The 25,883-nt window shown below is 40.0% G+C and overlaps 1 protein-coding gene across 1 annotated transcript in view; it reads left to right on the forward strand.

The window, feature by feature from the left end:
* The window catches only part of atp1a3a (ATPase Na+/K+ transporting subunit alpha 3a), a 40,499-nt gene extending 14,817 nt beyond the window's left edge, over positions 1 to 25,682 (forward strand). Inside the window, exons 2-23 of the mRNA XM_041808194.1 lie at positions 3,991 to 4,104; positions 5,279 to 5,338; positions 5,559 to 5,762; positions 6,802 to 6,915; positions 7,470 to 7,604; positions 8,230 to 8,347; positions 8,969 to 9,057; positions 9,399 to 9,578; positions 12,750 to 12,948; positions 13,775 to 14,019; positions 15,511 to 15,703; positions 15,829 to 16,004; positions 16,307 to 16,443; positions 16,557 to 16,707; positions 16,821 to 16,989; positions 17,293 to 17,447; positions 18,758 to 18,881; positions 19,149 to 19,294; positions 19,508 to 19,638; positions 20,044 to 20,145; positions 23,824 to 23,915; positions 24,310 to 25,682. Coding sequence (XP_041664128.1) covers positions 3,991 to 4,104; positions 5,279 to 5,338; positions 5,559 to 5,762; positions 6,802 to 6,915; positions 7,470 to 7,604; positions 8,230 to 8,347; positions 8,969 to 9,057; positions 9,399 to 9,578; positions 12,750 to 12,948; positions 13,775 to 14,019; positions 15,511 to 15,703; positions 15,829 to 16,004; positions 16,307 to 16,443; positions 16,557 to 16,707; positions 16,821 to 16,989; positions 17,293 to 17,447; positions 18,758 to 18,881; positions 19,149 to 19,294; positions 19,508 to 19,638; positions 20,044 to 20,145; positions 23,824 to 23,915; positions 24,310 to 24,338 — 3,063 coding nt within the window. The 3' untranslated portion in view covers positions 24,339 to 25,682. The remainder of the gene's footprint in view (positions 1 to 3,990; positions 4,105 to 5,278; positions 5,339 to 5,558; positions 5,763 to 6,801; positions 6,916 to 7,469; positions 7,605 to 8,229; positions 8,348 to 8,968; positions 9,058 to 9,398; positions 9,579 to 12,749; positions 12,949 to 13,774; positions 14,020 to 15,510; positions 15,704 to 15,828; positions 16,005 to 16,306; positions 16,444 to 16,556; positions 16,708 to 16,820; positions 16,990 to 17,292; positions 17,448 to 18,757; positions 18,882 to 19,148; positions 19,295 to 19,507; positions 19,639 to 20,043; positions 20,146 to 23,823; positions 23,916 to 24,309) is intronic.
* The last annotated feature ends 201 nt before the right edge of the window (positions 25,683 to 25,883 follow it).

A 25,883-nucleotide genomic window follows, 5' to 3' on the forward strand; every position in this document is an offset into this window, starting at 1 on the left:
GGAACTCTGTAGACATAAAATTAATCATTCTACTGTGCTGAAATTTTTGGCATTATATGTAAGTGAATTGGGTTTAATTCTCTGTATAATATTAAATTCAGTATTTTAAGACAGTCGGGTGAACAAAAATTTTCTCACAAGATTTGTCCTTACTTTTGCACATTTTCTTTATATTTGCTTTGAGTAATAAAGAGGTGTATTGATAGGTATCCATACTGGTAGCCCGTGTCCATAGGAATTTATTGTATCACTAAAATCTGGACAGTATCTGTCCTTACAGCAGAAAGCATAGTTTGAAAACACAATAAGAATATATGGATAAATATCTTTTCTTCCAGACATTTACCCACAAGTCTGTGTATTAGAGTTCCAAAGCCTCTGGTGTTGCTTTTCTTTACCCCAAGGCTTTGTCAGCGAAGGTTCCTTGCTCTTCATTAGCAGTTGTTGCTAGTATAACTGACTGTCCTAACCAAATCGAGGGCAAATAAGTTGAGGGTAGCTAACAGGGAAGGTAAATACACGCCCCAAGAATTCAACTGTCAAATTTTTGCTCTTAAATGCATTGGAGGAAAATAATTAGGTTTGTTTTCAAAGATAATTGTGAGATGATTATTTATGATATGTTGAGACTTAAAGTGTTAGATCACTGAAAAAGCTTTGTGTGTTAAGGCTGTTTGGGTAGAAACGGCAAGAGCTCTTACCAGGGCTTTACAGCTGCTGGTCATTTTGTTTCATTCAAGCACAAAGGGACGTGGTATTCACTGGGACAAAGGTCAGGTGCTAGAAACTAACTGTACCTTCTTTGCCATCCATTTGATCTGTTTACAAATTTATATGTAGGATTTTTTTTGTATTTTAACCAGAACATTAAAAAAATCTGTTAAATGCATTAGCTTAGATGATCCATGAGGATTTAAATGCGACTGGAATTCAGTGTTTATTTGAGCTATTAAATCTACATCTATTGGTCATTCATGATATAAAAATTTAGAATCCTTTTTAAAATGGTAAATAAGTGAATGAGTGCAAATGAATGAGAGACAAGGATTGAAAAGATGAGCGACAGAGAGAGGGTGATGAAGAGGGATTACTGCTGTTCAGTGGGTTAATCTGTCAGTGTAGTAAACAGCAGTAATCTCATGGCCCGCTGGACACATCTGCCTGGGGAACTCTGCACCTCCAGACAGATGGCAACACACAGACACACAAGAATACACTCATTAACATTCAGTGCATACGAATTACACATACACACTGAAAATCACAAGCATGGGCAAATGCTCACGTTTGAAGTCAGGCAGAAGACAAACACATGTGGACAGACGGAGTACAACTCACAGAGGGACGTTACAAAGTAAACACATGCATGGAAGACTTTACTGTGTGCTGTAAGTATACTGCTTTAAAAAAAAAATCCTAACTAGACATCTTTAAGCAGTCACAATCAATTTGGTATTTTCACATACCAGCAGAAAAGTAAAATGGTAATGCACACAGAGAGTTATACAGATGTAAGAGGATAAAAACCAGTGCAGCAGTTTGTTTGGTAAGCTGTCAACATAGCATCAACATGCTTTCATCCAGTGAGAGGAAAAAAACAGACGGTAGACAGCATCAAACAGCCATTAAATCAGTGTGAAAAATCTCAGCTTAGACTCATCCATAAGAGCTTTCCCAAATCACGTCTGCTCTCCCCTCTCATCATGCATGTTTACACAAAATATGACAGGACATGTTCATATCGGGTTCGGATAGAAGCAAATATCTGCCTGCTGAACAAACTCGAAATGCACACGGAAGTATTGACACTCTTCACTGCACAGTATCTTGATAATCTGGGGAGTAGTCAGCTGAGTTTAGGCTCAAAAGGAAATGTTAATTAACCTCATATGTTAAGCACGCTATTTAAATTCTCAATATTTGCCTTGAATTAATTCAATAACTCATACATCACTTTATTCCCCGGGTTTCCTGAACCTAATTTTTGCTCATCAGTCCGCCTCATGGTGCCATTTTAAGATCTAAATTTATTTTAATTTATCCTCAAAGTTTTGATATCGGTGAACAATGTGTTTTTAGGGAATAGAAAATATGTTGATAAAACTTCCAGTCATTGATTGTCACTCTAGCATGTCCCTCCTCTGTCTACTGGAGCGGTAGTGAATAAGCTAAACAAGTGGCTGACATTTATTTGCTTTACTACAGACCCTCAGGATGTTCATCCCAAGTAGTGCATGCTGGGTAACTGGTAATTTTAGAAAAAGGTACTTGTGCTTCAGGACTAATGAGCAAGCAAGGTCTACACATGAGCACTTAGTCATGGCATTGTTTCAAAGCACAGTACAATCTTGTCACTCATTAAATCTTCACAGACATAGTCCTGGAAATTTAAAGTTGTGCATTATTATCTTCAATCCTGCTTAATGCCTTTCTTGTACCTTTTTTAATCATCCTTTCTGCCCTTAAATGAATGTTTAAAAGGCTGTCTTTGTAATAAACAGCAGAAACCTAAATCATGGCGTAAATTGCAGTTTAAAGGGACATCTGGAGACAGGCTTGTGCTATAATGATGTCAGATCTAATCAAGAAGTGTCAAGTTCCCTTCCCACACCAGGGGATTACATCTAATTAGGGTCTAGCTAATGCAGATGTTTTGACTGGGCCATAAAGTGGGAGAAAACTGGATACTGGAGGACCAACACAATTTAAAAATAAGTAGTTTTATCGATCTTTGGTAGGACTTCCTCTCTGTTCTACACTTGTGTTTTATGGCTGAATTGTTGTGAGGTTGTCAAAATTTCAATACTTCCTCTTTACCACTTTCTTTAAATTAAATGACACAATATTTGTTGTTTTCACAATCGAGAGTACAGAGCATTGAAGTTCTGAATAAAGTGATACACAGTCTCATTTTTAAGCTGCACCAGGCAGAAACAGAACAGGTTTGCAGTGTTGGATGATCAAGTAGAGAGAGGGAGCACCAGTAGTTACAGAATTAGTGTTAATACAAAAAAAGTTGGTTTTTCTTTTTTTTTCCACAGCTGTTGACTAAAGACTTCAATATGTTGACACCTCCACACAAATGTGTAGGAAGTAGGATTTTGTTTAATTGCTGCTAAAGTGGCGCTTCTTTGTGCCCTCTGTGTGTGTGTGTGTGTGTGTGGGGGGGGGGGGGGGGGGTGTGTGTGTGTGTGTGTGTTTTATTACAACACAGCCACTTCACGGCTAATTGATTTATTCAGCATTAAGTAATAGAAGTTTTAACACTTTTAGCATCTGTAAAAAATAGAAAATTTAGGTTCAACAGTGGAATTACTGCATACACTCCTGGATCATTACTGGTTAGTCAAAGGGAATTATTTATTTCAGTTATATGTTACTTTAATAACAAACTATGTTAAGAAAACAGTGTGTCAGATTTTAATACGTGGTCACTGCCCCCTCCTAAAGTTCATGTTAGACATCAAAAATAACCAAATCAACCAGTTTAGAGTATCCAGAAAGTCCTTTTTGTTTACATGTTATGACGACAGAATAGATTTCATTTGATATTTATTAGTACAAATGAGGTACAGAGAAGTAAAGTGATACTGTGAACTTTATTAACCAATCTGCAACTGGCCCTTTAGTGATGTTGTAGTATTACCACGTTTTGAATTGAGGATTTCATGATGTGACTTGACAAACTGTCAGTTCAAAGTGCTTCAGTATCTGCCTATTAGAAAACTCTGTTAATCTTTGTGTAAGTAACTTATGAAGGTTCATATCAAAAAGTTAAAGAGGAGCTGAAAATTGAGACTACTTGCATTTGCTGTCATGCAGTGATTCTGTTTCAGAGCATTATGTTTTGGATTTCTTTTGTGGTAAAGACTGTGTTTTTGTTGTTGGAGTCTTTTGTTTTAGTCTGATGACAGTGTCAACCGTTAAATTTAAAAATGTTTCATTAGTATGACAGGACCAATTTAAATGACCTTTTTTTGTGTGTTGCAGTATGGACGGTCGGACAGCTACCGCGTGGCTACCACGCAGGACAAGGACGAGAAGGATTCACCCAAGAAGAAGGGAGGCAAGGACTTGGATGACCTTAAGAAGGAAGTTCCCATAGTAAGTGCAGCTGTTTCCTTTGACCTCACTGCTCAGTGGAATATGTTTTTTTTCTTTTTATTTACTTGTTCAGCTGGATTTATCAACCTGAAAATCTTATTTCAATTCAAAGCTCAACTAATCACATGTAGTAAAACATCTTAAAGTCTCAGATGAGTGGTGAGGAGTTCATGGATGGAGTATCCTGGCCTCCCTTCAGCATTATAAGAGCAACAATCCCTCTGTCATATAATCCCCCAGTTTAGAGAGGAGATAACAGAGACGTGGTGTTCAGGAGCAGCTGCTCAACAGAAGTGGTTCAATTTGAGGTTTGACGTTGCCTGCAAGGACACTGTAATCCTGTTGTGGAAGGATTTGCTCCTGAATGGCTCAGGAAGCCAAACCCTCAGGAAATCCCTTTGTTTTAAAACCATGTAAGATTGTTAAGATATACAGTGTAGAAAATATCTGAGTTTCTTTGAAACATTTGTATTACATTAACTTGTTGTAAAACTTTATAATGTCAGCCTTTACCAATTATAGCACAGTTATATTGGGATCAGTCCATCTCTCCTGCTTCAGATTTTTAAAAAACTAACTGCATATTTTAAATGCGTGATTCTGAAATGTAGCGTTTGTTCATACAACGCCAGGATATTTGCCTCAGAATTTGTATTTATAATCTGTAAAAAGGGAAATATGCCTGAGCTAGTATAGTCGTTTTCCTGTTTTGTTCCCACTTCAAAAGTAAGCATTAAGCCTTATATTAAGTAAGCATTGTATCTGAGAAAAGCTGAGAACCTGAAAAGTGATGCTCAGCTGTCAAAAATCAACATTTTCTTTAACTGTTTAATAAATAAAAACCTTAAGAAATTAGGCCTACAGGTTTTCTTACCAAAACACATTGGTATAAACTATTTAATACATGTTTAATTTCCAGTTTTAGGAACCAGTGTCCTAAGGAAAAAAATTGGATATACTATTGATCACAGTAAATCTATGTTTCTTATCTTGAGATTAATTTGAAAACTATTTTGATTTTGTTTTTAATCAATCATGTACCAATCATGTGCCAAGCCCAAAACAGACTGCAGGACACCACTGTTTTGAACAGTAATGCTTAACGTAATAAGAGTGCTGTTGTCATTTGCACTACATCATGTTTAAGTGAACTTTCTACTTTCATTCTTTGTAGACGGAACACAAAATGTCTGTTGAGGAGGTTTGCCGAAAATACTGCACTGATATTGTCCAGGTGAGTTGTTCAGATCAGAACTAAAACTTTTTCCACAGAAAGTTCAAACCTGCGCTTATCAAAACTCTTACAGGATTTACAATTCTGCCTTTCTCCCTCATCTTTTTTGCATGTTGTCTGATTTTCCTGTCTGCTCTTTGGTACTGTCTGTACCTCTGCACCGCCATCTTTTCACCCCTCATTCATCTTTCCTCCTTTCCATTTCCTTTTCTCCTCTCAGGGTTTGACTAATGCCAAGGCTGCAGAATACCTGGCCAGGGACGGTCCTAATGCCTTGACCCCACCCCCCACCACCCCAGAGTGGGTGAAGTTCTGTCGCCAGCTGTTCGGTGGCTTCTCCATCCTGCTGTGGATCGGTGCCATCCTCTGCTTCCTGGCCTACGCAATCCAGGCTGCCACAGAGGACGAGCCCGCTGGAGATAACGTAAGTGGACGTTTGTAAGATGGATGTTTGATGTGATGAATTCTCAGCCCTCGAGTGTTTGTGCAGCATTTGAGAGAGGCCAGACATCAGAGAGACACCAGAGGGGGTAAACACTTGGAGAGCAATGAGCTGCTGCTCACTCATGTGAGCTCCCAGTCCTCCAGCACATCACTCAAAAAAATAATGTGCTGAGTCATTACTCTTCAGGGATTCTGCTGTGTCAGTGATAGAGCTTGTGTCAGCAGTTTGTCCGAGTCATGCCAACTGACCCATCTTGAGGGTGTCAGACACCATCCTGCTAACATCTGTTTTTAGGATGCCACAGGGGTGTGTGACTCATGGCAATGATAATGACAGGCTAAGAGGAGGGCATTCATGGGTCAGCTCTGTTTCATGTCAGGTCGGAGCCCAGCAAAGAGCCTGGGACTGAGGCTAAACGGCCGTGACACACACAGTATGAAAAGATACTTGGACTAGACCACCAGGGGATGACTCGAGGTGAAACAAAGACAGGGAGTCAGTCTGAGTGGCCAAGACTGTTATGCTGCCAAAATCTAAATCACACCCTGGTAACCAGCTATATTTCCATCACATTGAGCAGGAAAGAGATGGGCAAGCTCTATGGGAGGATTAGACCTTCTGCTAGTGATCAGTTAAAACATGAGACAGTTGATTAAGAGGCTAAGTCATAAAAGTAGCAGACAGAATACAGATGGACATCCTCCAAGTAAACAAGTCCAAATAGATCCACATGCTATTGTCAGCTGCAGAATAAAATAATTAAATGAAAAGCTAAAAATGATCAAGTTATTTCTGGAAGTCAAACTTTATTGAAGCCTCAACTTCCTGAAATAGCTTCTTTACCTCTCGCTTTCTTTTAAAATCTAAGTTTGCTGTCAAGAATGACGGTTTTCATGTTTTTGTGTCTTCACCGGCCTATTTTTCCTCTTTCTTTGTGATACATAAATGTGGAGGCACTCAACTAATCTATGCGCTTAATCTGAAAGTCTCATGTTTCTCTCTTTTCTTCTCTCTGCAGTTGTATCTCGGTATTGTGCTGTCAGCTGTCGTCATCATCACTGGCTGCTTCTCCTACTTCCAGGAGGCTAAGAGCTCAAAGATCATGGAGTCCTTTAAGAACATGGTCCCTCAGGTGCTGGACGCTCAGTTTTGTGACATTTCTTGTTCCTAACAGGGTTTACGCAAAAACTGTGAGCTGTAAAGTTTGAGCTTAAAGAGAGTATAGAGAGGATGGAGGAATAAACATAAACACATTTTGGAGCATCTTTTTTATGACTGACCTGTAACAAACTTCAACTCCTCATCCTTTGTGGAGACATAAAATCTGCAGAGGGGTTAATGCAGTTGGCAAGGTCTGTTTAAGGGTCATTCATGCAGTTAAGGGTTCATAGGCAGCTTTTTACTGCAGAACTCTGTTTAAATTTTGTTTGAATGTTAAATTATACAATAATTTCTGAGGGGACTGAGCCTCAGTCTTTCCTGGACTGAAGAATAATGAAAACAGTGAGTCTTAAATTCATGGTATTTTATACTAGGTTCCCATCATTACAGGTGTTTATGAGAGAAAAGTCTATATCTATGGCACCGCATGTCGTAGTATCATGCTGTAACAGCTTTCACTCTATCCACTTTTCCCCACTGTGATCTGCTTTTGTATTTACACCATCTGTCTCTCTCTGTCCCCAGCAAGCCCTGGTGATCCGTGAGGGAGAAAAAATGCAGATCAATGCTGAGCAGGTGGTGGCAGGAGACCTGGTGGAAGTGAAGGGAGGAGACAGGATCCCCGCTGATCTCCGTATCATCTCTTCCCATGGCTGCAAGGTGGGACACTACATAAATACATCCCTATAATTATATAATATGGAGAAGAAACCAAGTCCTACCAGGTTTTATTCACAATATCCCGCCTTTATTCAAAAAGTCCTCCTGAAACAGCTTTGTGGAGTGTTTACCTGGATACTGTTCAAGTCTTGGTTACTCCAGACTTTAATAAAATGAAATGTGTGGTTGAAAGCCCAAACAAACTCTTCACAGCAACACAAATGGTCTGTAGGGGAAAAACAAATAACAACAAGAAATAACTAGAAAAGCACTAGGAGAGCCATTAGCCCTATCTCCCAACAGTGAAGAATCCTTTAAAAAAATCCTGGATCCAGATGGTGATCCAGATTGCTCCCAAAATCTAATCAGTTCTTCCTTGTGCCATTTCTTACATTTCCTGAAAATGTCATCAAAATCCGTCCTCAACTTTTAGAGTTATGTTGCTAACAAACTAACAAACAAACGCTGCCGATCACATAACTTCCTTGGCGGAGGTAATAACTAAATAACAGAAACACAGTCTGTTCCTCCATTTGGCTTTGCAGCGTATTGTGAATCCTAACCAGTGACTCACTCCCTTCCCCTTCTCTCACACTTACTGATTTGTTTTTTCCTCTCTGTCCAGGTGGACAACTCCTCCTTGACCGGTGAATCTGAGCCCCAGACCAGGTCACCTGACTGTACCCATGACAACCCCCTGGAGACTCGCAACATTGCCTTCTTCTCCACCAACTGTGTCGAGGGTGAGATCACTAAATCCAGAATGACCCTTATTAACATCATATTTCTAACTATGAGGGTCATCCACCCTCTTTCTAGTGCTAGTAAATCTATATAAGGGAGGGGAATTATAAGGTTGCATGCATATGTTTGTATTGTTCCAGTTCAGTGATCATATGGCAATGCAAACAAAGACAAGTCACTTGAAGCTTTCGCCGTAGGCCACAGTCATAGTAAATGTAGGCCACAGAGCACAGTGACATCACTGGTCAGTAGAAAGCCCACTTAGTGTGGCTGTGACCTTATTTACCCTTTACCTGCTCCACTCGTGTTCTGTTCACGATGTTATTCCATGTTACTGGGAGGGCTACTGGGAAGCCCTGCATCTAAAAGCATTCTGGTCATGGTTGGAGGAAGGAAAGTGATGATGTATGCTGCTCTCTTGTGGGCACCTGCTTACATTGCATTTACTAAACAGCATTTGCAACCACCATCTTCCACCATTGTCTATCAGTTCGTCCAAACTCAAATTCCACATATTTTCTTTATGATTCACTTTTGTCTGTTTTCATCATTAATTAAGCATTTAAAGACATAAATTCACCTACTTAGGTTCTCCTAATCCTGCTCCTCTATTTGTTCAGGAACTGCTCGTGGTATTGTTGTGTGTACCGGTGATCGCACAGTGATGGGCCGTATTGCCACTCTCACCTCAGGCCTGGAGACTGGAAAGGTAACACAATATGTAGTATCTAACAATGCTCTATGTGATTTAATAAACAATAAGTGTGGGAGGTTTTCCAAAAGCAGCAAGCAACATTTATGTTTTTCAGATGTGTATTTGAATGTTAACAATTATTGTTAAGACTGTAGCCTTACTGAAAGGTTACCTTTATTCATTTTTATTCACTGCTTAACACTGAAGTCATTTCATTGTGCCAGGGCTTCATGGAGTAGTTTTAATTTAATCGCTCAATTTTGTGGTAAAACAATGTTGTTACCTATAAGAACAGCTATCCTTTTAGTAAAACAGCATCAGATTCCTCATTGATTTAAACTTCTGCTATTCTTTAGACACCTATTGCTAAGGAGATCGAGCACTTCATCCACATCATCACAGGCGTTGCCGTCTTCCTCGGCGTGACCTTCTTCGTCCTGTCTCTCATCCTGGGTTATACCTGGCTGGAGGCTGTCATCTTCCTCATTGGTATCATTGTGGCCAATGTGCCAGAGGGACTGCTGGCCACAGTCACTGTGAGTACAAAGAGAAATGAACAACTGTGGTTGTGTGTGCATAGTTGTAGGTGTGTGTGGGACAGTTTGTAGGGACAAAGGTAGGTTCTTTATCTTTAGTTTGTCTGCTTTTGATCTGTGAGAGGATAATGAGTATTTGAATTTTTAACATGTGTTTTAGGAACACTGTTTCAAAAAGCAATTAATCAAATTGAAAATGGAATGATGCACTTTCAGTGTTAATATATTTTAAAATCTCTTAGGAGTAGAATGAAATGTGTCTTTTAGTTCCCATAGAGGGCTCTGTAGTATTGAAACAGGCCAAGATAAACACATTAATATTTAAACCAGGCAATATTTACTGTTTGTTGTGGGGTGTTTCATTTCCCCTTTAGCACATACAGTATGTTAACAAAACAATCACACTCGGATGTAGAACGAAAACAAGTAAACTAAGATCATTGAGAAAAAGTGGCCTCGCCTTGCTTCCATTCCATTAACTGAATCGATGTGAAAGCAGCAGTTTGGTTCAATTTGAGACAAGATGGCCCATAAAATCAGATAATAAAGATCTCAATAGGGCTGTAACTAATGATAGTATTTAAATTCAATGAATCTGACAAATATTATTGTTTATAATTTCTTTGATCTGAAATCAGGTACAATTATAAGAAAAAAACAAAAAAGACTAAATGTTGACAGGCTTTGCTACTTCAAATAATGTTTAATGGGAAAATGAGAAACATAAAAACATAAATATACGGACATATAATATTTAAAGTCCCTGTAAAGTGATTAAAAAAAAATATATATATATATATATATATATATTGGGTGTGATGTATGACAGCCTACTGTCTTATGAACCACCGGCCCAAATTTCAGTCATGAATAACATCTCTGTTTATGAAATTAAGCTTCGAAATCATGAAAAATGGAGCAGTAAAATCTGCTTTAGGATGGTATGGGCATGTTGGTTGAATAAGCTAAAGCCACACTCAATCACAAGAAATACGATCTTAGATTTAAAAAAAAAAGTGCTTCTGATCCTAGTGCAGCTGCCTGGCTCTGTGCCAGAGCAGAGAGACAGAAGTTGGTGATTAAATGTATTGTTTTCTGGTAGAAATCTCTCCATCATGATACACTAAATGGCCCAGAGGCCACCGTGGCTGATAGATATGGGAAATTTACCTCACAATGAACAAAAACACAGCATATAGCTGGCTGTTAGTTTTTAATGAAGGCAGTGACATCGATTAACAACAGCCTTTACTGAGATGAAATGCTCTGTGATTTTATATCATTGAAGCATTTGGGGGGGCAGGGTAATTCCCCATCAAAGCTGGGGGTGTTATGGGCTCCTGCATTTGCCCTGCTCAGATTGAACCAAACCAGGAAAGAAGTGAACAACTTTTTAAAGGTCAGAATCCAAAAGTCAGTCACACATAGATCTCAGTGTTTTCACATGTTTACAGGGACTTAAAGATCCTACTGATGACTAACTGAGAAACTTCAAATGAAGTACTGTTACTTAAAGTTAGAAAACACTATCACGGTGTAGTCAGAAAACTTTTACTACCACATCTGGCATACATTTTATCGCTGAAGAGCAATAGGTTTAACAAATCAAACTGCGTTTTATGCATCTTTAAAGGCAAACCATAGCCTTGGAAGCTTATTGGTTTTAAGATAACTTACAAACCTTTGTGTCTCACTGCTAAGCCAAGCTATCATTAGCTATCATTGCTGCATGTCTCATTCACTGAGGCATACACAAACAAACACTGATACACAAACAAAATCAATTGGTCCCCTTCCCTTGTGTCTGAAGCACACACAAATCTCTCCTCTCTTCTGGTTGAATTTTAGCAGATATTTAAGAATCACAGTAGGGGAAATATCACAGATTTTGAATGTCCAGCAGCTCACAGCTATTGTTTATAAACAGCCAAGTCGCTGAAAGCTCTTAACTTAAAAGATCTATATCCTCATCGTTTTTGACCCCTCTGCCTGTGACATAAACAGCTCCATGCCACTGGTAATGAAATCACAACCTCATGGCACAATGAATCAATAAAAACATTAATTGCTGCATTTTTATTAACAGTGTTATCAACTCATTATTAAGACCCAGATCTCAATATTTCAATAGTAATCAGGATTATTATTATTATTTTTATGTAACCTAGTACCTCTTTGTAGTCCTAATAGAAAGTGTCACTGATCAGAGCCCCTCATTAGTTTGTGGTTTCATCCTTGTCTGGTTGTGTGGTGTTCTGGCTTTTGTTGTGTTGTTTGCTGTGTAGTGTTGTTCCTGCTTTTTGTTTCTCTGTGCTTTAGTACTTTTGGATATGTTGTGATGTTGATGTATATCTGTGCGCATCCTTGTGTATTTTTCTGCATTAACATTCTCTTCGTGCCAGTGTGTTTCTGTGGTGATATTGTCTGTTTGTATATCTTTATCTCCATTCCTCTCTTCTCTCTCTCTCGCTCTCTCTCAGTGCAGATCCATAAGTGTTTGTCTCTCTCTCTCTCTCTCTCTCTCTCTCTCTCTCTCTCTCTCTCCCTCTCTCTCCATCATCCTCTCTGTATGTCTCTCTCCCTCTCTCTCTTTTCCAGGCCAGTCGCGGTGCTGCCTGCAATGACATCGTCTAGCTAATGTAATGATGTTAGGCTATAATGACTGAATTTGGCCTCCTCTGCTTGGCCTTTGCAAGTTCAGTTTGGCCCATAGGTTTTGCCGTACTTGGCATGATGATATATAATGCACCGCTGCTCTGCTTCACTGCTTCATTGATCATGCCTCATATTCTCTCTGCATTGCTGTTTGGCTGTATTTTTATTTCTTAAATAGGTTTTAGTGCATTTTGCTACTGAGGGATATTTTGCAAGCAGGGTGAACATCTCAAGGTGTCGGGGTGATTTGATTTCTGGGTTTGGTTAAATGTATCATGAAAGTAAGACACTGATGTGCCTGGTTATTTTCAGCTGTTAAACACCTGGAGATGATCACCTGTGTAGTAAGCTTTCCACATAGATACTAACTTTTATTCTCTATGTCTGTTGTTTTGTTTTTATTCCCTTCCTTTGTCTCATTCTGTCGTCAACAACTTCTTTTTCCTGTCTTTCCCTCTGTTTCCCACAATTCCCTTGTTTTGTCTTCTCCCTCTGTCTGCCTCTCTCGTCTCTTAGGTGTGTCTGACACTAACTGCTAAGCGTATGGCTCGTAAGAACTGCCTGGTAAAGAACTTGGAGGCCGTGGAAACGCTTGGCTCAACCTCCACCATCTGCTCTGACAAGACAGGAACTCTGACCCAGAACAGGATGACCGTGGCCCACATGTGGTTCGACAACCAGATCCATGAGGCTGACACCACCGAGGACCAGTCTGGTGAGATTTCCCTGTCAAGGTTGTTGTCATGCAGCATGCATTTCAACTTTGTCTTCCTGCAGCATGTTAAGACTAGAAAAGCACTCAGAGAGTGCAGACCTCTGTCATTAGCCCTATCTCCCAATAGTACAGAATCCTTTAAAAAATTCCTGGATCCAGACGATGATCCGGATCACTCCCAAAATCTAATCAGTTCTTCCTTATGCCATTTCTGACATTTCCTGAAAATTTCATCAAAATCCGTCCAGAAAATAAGTTATGTTGCTAACAAACAAACAAACTAACTAACTAACAAACCCTGCAGATCATATAACCTCCTTGGCGGAGGTAAAATAATGACCTTGGTCTCTCCATTACAGAATAATTGACTGGTCCACATGCATAAGGAACATTTGTAAAACACTCAAAAAATGCTAACAAAGAGTATATTTGGTTGTAGCATGTGACTGAGCTTGCCCTTGCCTAATGTTGAACACTCTTTCTGGCCATTAAGTACATCCAAATAGAATAATAAACTTTCTATTTACTTGCTGACTGTTATTCTTCTCTGAAACGCCTGTCAGAATTTTTTCATAGCTATGGAATGGAAGTACAATGCAAGTTTGGCGAATTTTATTATTGACTGAAAAGTGCAGAGCAGATTTTTTTATAAAGTATTTCAGTCTGGGATGTAATTTTGCTTCTTGCCTCATCCTTAACAGTTACACAGCTGAAAATAATCATCAAAAAGGGCTAAATGCCTGGTTCATAGGTAAGGTGGCTGCTCTGCACTCTAAAAGTTTGAGACACTTAATTAAAATATTTCTGTTTTCTGGTTGTTTTCCAGGCTCCTCCTTTGACAAAAGCTCCACAACATGGGTGTCTCTGGCTCGTGTGGCTGCTCTTTGCAACCGTGCTGTGTTCAAGGCTGGTCAGGAATCTCTGCCCATCCTGAAGCGTGAGGTGGCCGGTGATGCCTCTGAGTCAGCCCTGCTGAAGTGTATTGAGCTGTCCTGTGGTTCCGTCAAAGCCATGAGAGACAAGAACAAGAAGGTGGCCGAGATCCCCTTCAACTCTACCAACAAATACCAGGTTTGTTCCTTTTGTGCACCTCTGTGGCAAAAAAATAATTCAGATACTTTTGTGAAATTAATAACACTCTGAGCTCAGTGTTGTCGTATATGAGAGGAAGAGACACATGTCATTCCAGGTTAAGTAACTTCTGAACCATAATCATAACCACTTACTAGCATTGGGTGGTATTCACTTTTTAATACCATCATGCCATTCAAAATACGCTATCCATGCCATCTGAGCTCTTACAGAACGTTCTCTAGCAAGCCTGGAACTTGGTAACCTTGCATAGCAGATGGATACGTCAATTTCCGTGTTTCTCAGTGGCAAATCCATCTTGCAAAGCTCCTGTCTGAACTGTTTGGGCCCGGTTAAGAAAGTGACAGGACCAATCGGCATCAAGTGGCAGTACTTTCGGGCGGTGGAGTCATGATGTAGCAAGCAGCAACAAGAGGCCAGTGCAGTTATGGCGAAAGACATTAGCATGGATACTGCTAAAGCATCAGTTTTATCAGAAGTTAACAACATTTCTTCGTTAGAAGAAGAACAAAGAACAGCAGTGAATTGTTTTCTATTCAGAAATACAAAAGTTGGGTACCGACATGTCTACAGTCACCATGGTTTGCTTTATGCTGTTCTATATGGAGTTTATTCCTTGGTAGCGGCGCACGCGCACCTCAGTAGCGGCTATGACATCACGTGTTTGGTTGCTCTGATTGGCCCGTAAAGATGTGACAGACCGAACGTTCATCCAATCACCCTCCAAGTTTTTTTTCAAAGGCTCTGCCCTTTCCCAAATGCTGGCTATCAGAGGTTTTCCAGATGGATGTGTGAAAAAAAATCCATCTGGCGTGTCAGGTTAGGAACTTGGATGACTTTTCAGGGTCTTAAAAGATTAAATCCACACCAGCATTTCCAATATTGAACTTTTTTCTATCCATTTTATCATCCTTTTTTCAATTGTTCCTTTTGCTAGCAGCTAATGCTGTCCACCATATTATTTATTTGTCTGTATCCCACAATGCATTGTAACTGGGCTGTGATAACCAATGATAGGCTGTTCATTTGTCATGTCATGCTGTGCCTAACAGCACATCTTCAAACACTTTAAAACTGGAGAACGACTATTTAAAGACTTTTGGTCACAGAACTATTCTTCTTTCACTTTTTGGTCCCCAATAGATGGGAGAACAAGTTTGTGCCAAAAGAAAATCTGTAGTCATTATTGTTTACTGTGTAATACATAAAAATCTTTGAGTTTTATTTTCTGTTTAGGTTTTTTTGTCTTTATACACATATTCTTAAAGCCATGGTTTTCCCTAACAAAGGGATGTTTAAAGCTTGACTGTTCACCACAGGGTCGATGTTTTACAAGCTTTTTAAGAAAAAAGTACATGCAAGAAACAATGAACAGAATACCATATGACTCAAAGGGTTAATAAAATTTGAAAAAAAACTGAATTTGCTCTGAATGTTTCTTATACTGACTCTGAAATTTGTCCTCATCAGCTCTCAATTCATGAAAGCGAGGATGAAAATGACAACCGCTATCTGCTAGTGATGAAGGGAGCCCCAGAGAGGATCCTGGACCGCTGCACCACCATTATGATGCAGGGCAAGGAAAACCCAATGGACGATGAGATGAAAGAAGCGTTCCAGAACGCCTACCTGGAACTTGGAGGACTGGGAGAGAGAGTACTTGGTAAGGATGGCAAAGATGATAAAACAGTGCAGATTCTTGAAAACTTTGGGTATGTCCTATATCTTCACATCATTAGTAATGTCATATTTCTGTCATTTGTCTTTCCTTATTCCTGTTTCCTTCAGGTTTCTGCCACCTTTTCCTGCCAGAGGACAAGTATCCCAAAGGTTTTGCCTTCGACACAGACGACGTCAACTTCCAGACAGACAACCTTTGCTTCGTCGGCCTCATGTCCATGATTGACCCTCCCCGTGCTGCTGTTCCTGACGCTGTGGGAAAATGCCGCTCAGCTGGCATCAAGGTGAATACCTTTCAAAGCTGGCATTTATATGACTTGGAAAAGTTGACAGAAGGCACACAGATATGAAGGCTTAGGAAAACTGTTATACACACACTTTTTGAGGAACATCAATGAGCTATTTAAGGACACAGTTGTTATTTAAAATTTTATTCTTATGTTTATTGGTTTCCATTCATTGCCTTTTTCACTCATTCACTTTATCTTATAGTCATTTCAGTGTACTTATCAGCCTGTTAACTCCTCCCTCTTCACTTCTGTTGTATCCTTAATCTCTCTCCTTTCCATTTTCTTTTTGACTTCAGGTCATTATGGTGACTGGTGACCACCCAATCACAGCCAAGGCTATTGCTAAGGGTGTGGGCATCATCTCTGAGGGCAATGAGACAGTGGAAGACATTGCTGCACGCCTCAACATCCCTGTCAGCCAGGTCAACCCCAGGTAGACAAATAAAACAAAAAACGATATTTAGAACTTCTCTGGTTAGAGAAGGACTTAAATACAAGGCATATGCTGTGTTTTGTTTAGCTTCAAGTTTTTTACTTGTTGCGTAGGGATGCCAAGGCCTGTGTGATCCATGGTACAGACCTGAAAGACCTCAGCCAGGAGCAGATGGATGATATTTTGAGGAACCACACAGAGATCGTCTTTGCCAGAACCTCCCCACAGCAGAAACTCATCATTGTAGAGGGCTGCCAGAGACAGGTATACCCACTGTGTGCATCTGTAAATACACACTATCTTGATAAAATATTACTGTATGGTTTAAGGAATGGTAACAAAAACTTGTAATTGTTGGTATCCTTGTTTTCCATCAGGGTGCTATCGTGGCAGTGACAGGTGACGGTGTGAACGACTCTCCTGCCCTAAAGAAGGCTGACATCGGTGTTGCCATGGGTATCTCAGGCTCAGATGTATCTAAACAAGCTGCAGACATGATCCTGCTTGATGACAACTTCGCCTCCATTGTCACTGGAGTAGAGGAAGGTGATGAACAAAAGACAGAAGGGTGGAAATGGGTAGGGGAAAGCTGTGAGGATTAAAAGATGTCAAGGATAAGCTGTATACCTCATACATAGCGGCGGTACAGACGAGTGACTGGCTTTCTAATATTGCTACCTAGAAATATGTCATACATTTTTACAATCTTTTTTTGCTGTTTGATCTTGTTCATTGAATTGTTTTCTGTATTTAAAAGGCTCTCAGAGTTGACTTAGGTGGGAGTCTGCTTACTGAGTTTGCTATGTTTGACTGATTGTATATATTAACATAAAGCCATCTCCTTCACAGGTCGTTTGATCTTTGACAACCTGAAGAAGTCCATTGCATACACTTTGACCAGCAACATCCCAGAGATCACTCCCTTCTTGTTCTTCATTCTCGTCAATATCCCACTGCCTCTGGGCACTATCACCATCCTCTGCATTGACCTGGGAACTGACATGGTAAGAAATAATCACAGACAGAAGCACAATCTTTAATTAATAATGCATAGATCTCTAATGTGTTTATGCACAGCAAAAATGCAGAGGCTAATGTGGTACAGGTGGCCATATAAGCGCAGCTCTACTACATGTTTGCATAATTGATCTTTGAAGAGTCTTGCATTAACAATGAATCACTAATGCACAGTGTGTAAACACATGTGAACTGCCAACATGAACTGAAAAAACTGTATTTTCAGTGCCGATTATCAAAATAATATTAGATATTAGAAAAGAATTAGAAGGAGAAGGTGCTGAGCACTGATTGTGGAATTTTATTAGAATAGTGTCACAGATATGGAAGAAAGAAAGAAAGACAGAAAGAAAGAAAGAAAAAAATACAGTTCATGATGGGAATAGGGAAAGGTTTGGCTCTAGGGCCTGTGTCCTAAGATGTTTTTTTTCTCAACTTCCACTGTTTATTTTCATATAAACCAAATGTAGTCCAGTGGTTTTGGTGTTTATTGCCCTCAGCACAAAAAACGCACACGCAACACACCAGCTATTTTTCGTCGCCACACTCTCTGAAAATAGATCAACTTTGGAACAGTCACATGGATGTCACGCTTTTCAGTCACATGGATGCCAATCAAAATCAAGAAGACTTCTGATATCAGCTTTTTCAACATAGTAAACAATGCTCTGACTCGTCTTTACAATGGTACCATTTCCATGTCTACAACTGCTGCTAATGCTAGGACAGGATTCCCCTACATTTTCAGTTATTTGTCATTGAATAAAGGGAAATTTTTAGCCCACAGAACTATTTAAAACAGACCTAGACCACTGAGAGAAGTGAAAGCCAAGTTTCATAACCCAGAAGAACTAGATGCTGGTAAGAAGGACACTGAATGGAGGTCATGGGCGCTGCTAGCTGAGAAAACATCAGCTGTGGACACACGCCTTAAGAAAAGTAAAAAACTAAGACACATTTTGTGAAAGATTGCTTTCAGAGAAATGCCAGTGGCTTTAATAAGACCTGTGAACAGACACCTAAAGACTGGAAGTAAAACATAACCCTTTGTTTTTCATGTCAAAAATAACTTTCACCTCCATCATAAAGAAATGTGCACGATTAAGCATCAGTTTGCAACAAAAGACAATTTCAAGATTATGCCTGATAAGTACTTAGCAAAAAAGGCAGTAGGTGGCAGTCAATCAAGCTTTTTCTGTGCAAAGCAAGGACTACTACTTAGACCAAACTAAAGATGAGTAAGTTAACACATGAAGTCACAAATAAAAGTATTTCAACAAGACTGTCATCTCCTCAGGTACCTGCCATCTCTCTGGCCTATGAAGCAGCAGAGAGTGACATTATGAAGCGTCAGCCCAGAAACCCACTGAGGGACAAACTGGTCAATGAGCGACTCATCAGCATCGCCTACGGACAGATTGGTATGTACCTTTTTCTGTTCTACTACACAGTGTAAAAGGTGTAGAAATAAATACATAATAATAGGTGATCAGTTATAGATTACAGTACAGGTATTGTCAACGTGCGATGATAAGAGAAATCTTAAAGTGGTCACTGGTCCCTTTACATCAAATGGGTTATATCTCTACGCATGCCTTTAACCAATTCTTACAGATGTTTAAGTTTTTACTGTTTCAGTTTTTACTGCTAGTCTGCTAGTTTGTTTAAAAAAAACTTTGTGTCTGTAGGTATGATCCAAGCTCTTGGTGGTTTCTTTGCCTATTTTGTCATCATGGCTGAAAATGGTTTTCTGCCATCTCTTCTCGTCGGCATTCGGCTCAACTGGGACGATCGCTCAAATAACGACCTGGAGGACAGCTACGGCCAGCAATGGGTATGAAGCAGTTTGGGTCACCAGAGTGACAGAGTCATGGTTGAGTACTTAATAGAATATCAGGGCTCTTATTTGTTGTGAAATGATAAAATCCCAACAAATTTTCATCTGAGAGTAGACAGTCTTTGTACAGTTGAAACTTAATAATACAAATTAATCTGAAATCTGTCAGAGAAAAAGACATTTTTATTTTCTCTCTCTTTCTCTTTGCAGACATACGAGCAGCGTAAGATCGTTGAGTTCACTTGTCACACAGCCTTCTTTGTCAGTATCGTGGTGGTGCAGTGGGCAGATGTGATCATCTGTAAGACCAGACGTAACTCTGTGTTCCAGCAAGGCATGAAGTGAGTCAAAATGAGCATTCATCTGAAATCTTTATCTGAATAATGTTCTAAACAGACTTAAGTGCTGCACTGAATACCAAGAAGAATCTTAACTCATGCAGTGTTTTTGGAATCAGGTAAATGGCTTGTGATGTAACTAATCACTGCAAAAGCTAATGATTTATGTATCAAATATTTTTCATAAACCGGTAAAACTTCTAAACTTGTTAATTTTTTGCACACACTTAATAAGCAGGCACACACACCCAGATTCTGGTGGTGCTTCTTCTGTTCTGAAATTTTGCTTGCTTGAAATCAAATTTGATGCAATCTTATGATCCAGAAATCAATGAGTAATTTTCCTTATCTTTCTTCTGTGTACATGCTGTTGTTTACTCTTTTCTGTCAATATTTACTGTCCCACAGGAACAAGATTTTGATCTTCGGCCTGTTTGAGGAAACAGCTCTGGCTGCATTCCTGTCCTACTGCCCAGGCATGGATGTGGCACTACGGATGTATCCACTCAAGTAAGATAAATCTTGCTGTCATCAACTAAATGAGCAAAGACTAAGTAAACAAATACACAGAATCAGGATTCAAGCAGGGGAGGCGAGAACTACTTCTGATATAAGTATAATGATTTACAGTAAATGCAGATATTTGTAGAGAATCAGGGAATTATTCAGGTTCCTTGGCTGGAAAATTGTTATAAGTAAATCAGATGATGCACTTGGATGGATCACCAGGGATAGCATCAGGGTTTACCGGGGGGTTGGGGTCTTTCAGCTCTGGTGACCTGACCAGAAGTGTTCAATTCCCAGCCTCTGTCCCATTGGCCTTACACCATGGCTTGTCCCTCTTGATCGAAAGCCATCACAAAGCTTTCTCTCCAGCCTGTGACACTCTGCCAGTGGCAACTCTAGGAGGCCATAGGCCTTGCACAGTGACTTCCCTGCAAAGCCCTTCATCGCCACATCAAAAGGCAATACTGCAGATCTGGGGGACCAGGCAGGCCACCCCAATCAGCAATACTCTGTCACTGGTTCATGTGTTTTCCCTTTTTCTGCGCCCGAGCCGCTTCCATCCACTCCTCATAGTGCACTTTGAGCTCCATCTTTACCCCCTGCTCAGATGTTTCAGAGAACAGCATGTCGTATCGGCATTTCTTCCTCACAGAAACAGCGTTTTGGTAGGCTGTAAACGCTACTTTTGAAACTGGGTCCCAGAGTGCACAAATCTGTTTAAGCCTACCGTTTTGTCTCCATGTGGACAGCCAACCGCATCTTTCCTGAAATGGTTACGTCATACATAGCATAGTCCACTTAAAGGGATATTTCAACATTTTGGCAAATTCATCCATTGCCATAATTCCTATAGTCTTAGTAATAGGTTCATTACCTTCAGTTGTCGGTGCAAGCTGTTTCTAGATCGCCACTGCCAAGTTCGGAGCTTCTGTGCCAACTCAATGTAAGCAGATGGTATTCCCACTTTCCCTCATCAAACTCATCAAATACACAATCCAACAACTCCAAAACGCTCTCCTGGACAAGTTGTGACCTGTACATTCACCACGCTATGAAATAATCATGGAACATTATGACACGGAGATGTTTTAAAGCTAAATGCAAAGCCAGAACTACACTCCAGACATGGCTGCTGCACTGTGTCACCTCGCCCAGTGGTCTACTCAAGAAATAGTTCCAAGTATTTGCTTCATGCGTCGTAATGTTACATGATTATTCGTTATTATTTCATAGCGTGGTGAATGTGCAGGTCACAACTTGTCCAAGGGAGCGTTTTGGAGTTGTTGGATTGTGTATTTGATGAGTTTGATGAGGGAAAGCCGGAATACCGTCTGCTTACGTTGAGTTGGCACAGCAGGTCCGAACTCACGACAGCAATCGTGAGTTCGGACCTGCTGTGCCAACTCAACGTAAGCAGGTCCGAACTCACGACAGCAATCGACACCGACATCTAAAGGTAACAAACCTATTACTAAGACTATAGGGATTATGGCAATGGACGAATTTGCCAACATGTTGAAGTATCCCTTTTAGCCACATGCACGGGTCCAGCCAAAACAACAGTGGCATATTACAGGGTTGTGGTTGTGCTGCAGAAGCTACTGAGCTTATAATGGCTTTTATAGCAAAATCTGATGCTCCTTTACCATGAGGTAATAACATGAACATTAATGCTTTCACAAGCATTCATGTTCGGTGCCATCTTCTTGTTCTTGTGTCTGTGTATGGCACAAAAGCTCTACATGCATGCTCTGTAATCTTCTTCTCTCTTTTTGGTGCGTTTCCATGGCAGCATTACAGCGCCCCTTACAGACTTGGTATATATACTACAGCATTTTCAGCAGACATTTCCTGAAACAATCCTGTGTTTACGTTACGTTTTCAAAAAGAAATGAAAATATATTGTTTTCTTCTCCATATGAAGAAGGCCCCAGTCTGAGGGTAAACTCTACAATGTTTTCTGGAAATCTCAGTTGTTCCCCCAGATTTACCCTCATCTTATTTGCTCTTATGCAAGTAATTTTGTATGTTGCTGTTTGAGGATGTTTGGAGATTTTTGACCTGGTTGATGGTGCTGCAGATAGGCTCAGCAGCTACCATCAGCACTGATTGCAACAGCAGCAGTAGACCCTCCTCCAGTGCTTTAGCTGCTGAGGATGTGCTCCAGTGTTCCTCTTCCCTGGCACAATTAAGGGGCATGATGGTGTTTTGACCTTGCCCCAACAGAAGAGGTTTGAAAGTCTGGGCAGACAATCATACTCCAAATGGATGAGGAAATTAATGCAGAAGTGTTCTGCTTTCCAAAGCTCAGACCATGTGATCTTCAGACCAATATAGTGATGGTATTAATACTCAGCTTAGCTGGGAAAGATTCCCAATACCACCATAATAGGCCTTTAAAAATAAACCTTAAAGGCCTACACACACAAAGTGAGATGCCAACAGCCAGTGCCGACAGCAAATGTGATAATTATTCCGAATTTGCCTGGAAAACGACTTGTAAGGAAACTGAATATTTTTTAAAATAAATTTTCAACCCAGTATCACACCTTAACCAATCCCAGAACTCTTCAGCAATCACTGTTTATCACCTTTATAGACGTCTGTCTCTCGGAATGGATGTTCATTTCTCTGTTAATGCAGTGAGGCCAGTGATTGGCATTATAACTTTGAGGCAACGCTTCTTTTCTGTGTGACATTAATGTCTACAACCTTGCAATTACTTGCTGGTCCATAACATTCTGGAGATGGAGCAGCTTTTTAGTCCTGTCTCTGTTCAGTTCAACAGTAGAATACAAGTGATTCAGCAGCTTCACTCTGACTTACATTAGAGATGTGAAACCAAGAAAAAACTGTTGTTTTTTTTTTTTTATGTCCTTGCTATTAATGCAGATTGAGTTTGCCAAAAAGTTAATATGCAACATGTTTATCACTTGGATCCTTAAAGAGGAGGAAACAACATTTAAAATGTTTGTTTGTTGGTTGGTTGGTTGGTTGGTTGGTTGGTTGAATCAAGGTTTGATCAGTCATTTCCAATGCGTTTTAGGTAGTTAAAAAATCTAAATGCTGATTGGCCTACACAACAGAGTGCCACACAGATTAGTGGCTCAAGTTTAAATGTTTGATCTGTAAAGGATTATCAGCTGCAAATTTATCCAGATACTTGTTCATTGACACCAAGAAATCATTGTTAGATAACTGCTGATGGGAGCTGGAATGCCATTAGCATGAGCAGTGTTCCATCTACTTTTTGCTTTGCTCAAGAAGCATTTCTGCTGTACACACCAAAGCCTGCTGATATTTGATTGGCCAGTATAGCTTGTACTACCAGTGGAAACTAGAGCTATGTTGGCAATCCAGACCCATATAAATGGATCCATAAATGGGTATTGCGCCTCATCTGTTACTCTATTGGTTCGAAGTGTTTACTTAAATGGCATTGGAAAGGCATGAGAAAAGATGTTTTACTGTTAATGCTGAGTAAGATTAAACATATGTAGCTTTCTGTTCTTGCTACCATTAGGATAAATTACAAAAGGCTGGGTAAATGTAAATCCAGTTATACAAAGCTTTCCAGTTTAGTCAAAAACAAATATAACACAGCTTACTTTTAATAGAGATACTGAGAACTTTATTCTCTCTCAGCACTCTAACCTCTCCTTCCCTCTTGTTCTTCTCCAGGCCCAGTTGGTGGTTCTGTGCATTCCCGTACAGTTTCCTCATCTTTGTTTACGATGAGATCCGAAAAGTCATCCTTCGCCGAAGCCCTGGAGGTAACATAACAGTGATTATTTCATTTGAACCTGTAGCTTGGTACTGCTGTAGAAAAGAAAAGTTATTAATATATTGAATATATTTGACATATTTACGAGTAGAATTGGAAGTTATGAAGATGATTTAACCTCTTCAGGATGCAGTTATGAGATCCAATATGCATATAGAATTTTAAAAATCCATCAGTACGGTCTTTGTCAATGATAATCAGACACAGAGATATGTATTTTATGTATTTGATGTAATGGCATCTAATTTGAGATATATTGTAGTGTTCTGTATTCACAGCTTTAATAATATTTAGTCTATTGCTTAAAAACACTGATTGGTAACTCTTGTTCCTTTCTATTTTTTTCTTGTTTTCCTCTTTTTCTCTCCTCTTCTTCTCTGCAGGATGGGTGGAAAAAGAAACATACTATTAAATTATCAAAACATCATTTACTTCTCACCCCCTTCTCCCCTTAAACTCATCCCTCCTCTCTTTCTCTTCCTCTCTCTGTCCCACTCTCCTCCTACCCTCCATCCATCCCTCCTCTCCTGTCAACACACTCAAACTTTACAAGAAAACTATGTTTACTTCTCCTCTTCATCCTCCCATTCTCATCCCCCAAAGAAACAACTAAAAAACAAAATGCCAAGACAACAAGAGGACCAACGACAGAGGAGGAGGGGACCGGGAGGGTTACGTTTCTAAGTCCTCCCTGTTGTCTCCTTTCCTCTGTCCTCTTTTTATTTTCTATCCAAAGTCTTTACAGCATTCGTCTGCCAGTAACACTGTTGTGCCGATGTTTCTTACTGCCACTCTTCATACGTGTGCTCAAACTACACCACTGTGTAGATCCAATAAGAATAGATTTACAAAAACGACAACAAAAATGTGACTGTTTTACTGCGACCACACGTGCCGAGCAGAACAACCACATGGCAGCTCCCGTCTAGACTCCTAAACAGGCGATCCGAGCAAGCGGGTGAGAGTTAAACACCAGGATCCAGCTCTTTAATCACTGCCATTTCCTGCCATTTGTTTACTACAACTGTACTTTTTTTCTTCTTTTTCTATGTCTATCAACTCACTGCCAATCTTCTACTGCCGCTCTCTCCTTCGCCACCCTCCCTTCTCTTCTTCCCAGTCTATCAATAAAGGATCAATCTACCATAAAACCTAAACACTCACTCACTCACAGAAAAAAAGAGGTCCCCTTTCCTCCCTTCCTGTCTCCCTCCCCCTCGTGTTATTTTCTGCTTGTGTTGTTGTTGTTTTCTATTAGACGACTGGGTGTTTTTTTAAAAAGACAAAAATTGTTCGTAAAGTTATTCTTTTATTTATTTTTTAAGTTTGGTGTGGGTCTGAGAGCTGCTTGTTTTCATTCGGACATGACAAAGCACACTATCTCTCCCTCCTCTTCCTCCCCCTTTACCCCCCCTCCCTTCTCCTCACCCTGCCTGTTGATCTGTCCCTGATTGTCTGTCTGTTTGTGAACACTGTGCAAACCCTCCGTCCTTGTAAACTACCACCCACTTTCACTACCTGCCTCCTCTTATTCTCCCAACCTCACCCTCCTTGCAACCTCCCCCCCTCAACCCCACCCAACCTCACCCCTGTAAAAGAAGAAAATACAATCTTTCTGTGTCCTCAGAAAAAGAGATTTCTCTCCGATTTCATTGTTTAAATCAGTGGAAATATGAAAAAAGGCACTGTATCTTATCTTGCGAAACAGCAGCAAAAAAAGAAAATGAAATAAAATAGAAGGATCTCTCTTTTTCAGTTTGGTCTCCACTTTGTTTCTGTATGCAGTTTGTCAGAAAATGGAAATAAATGCTATAACCAACTCTTACTCATGACAGCAGTGTCAGCTTATCTGTTGTCCTCTTCAGTGTGTCAACATCTCAGAGGAAATGTTCACATGTTACATAAAAATGGCATTGAAGAGCAGTTAAAGCATATTAAAACCTTGGGGCTTCTTTTA

The sequence above is a fragment of the Cheilinus undulatus genome, linkage group 16, assembly GCF_018320785.1.
Source record: "Cheilinus undulatus linkage group 16, ASM1832078v1, whole genome shotgun sequence".
Classification (NCBI taxonomy): domain Eukaryota; kingdom Metazoa; phylum Chordata; class Actinopteri; order Labriformes; family Labridae; genus Cheilinus; species Cheilinus undulatus.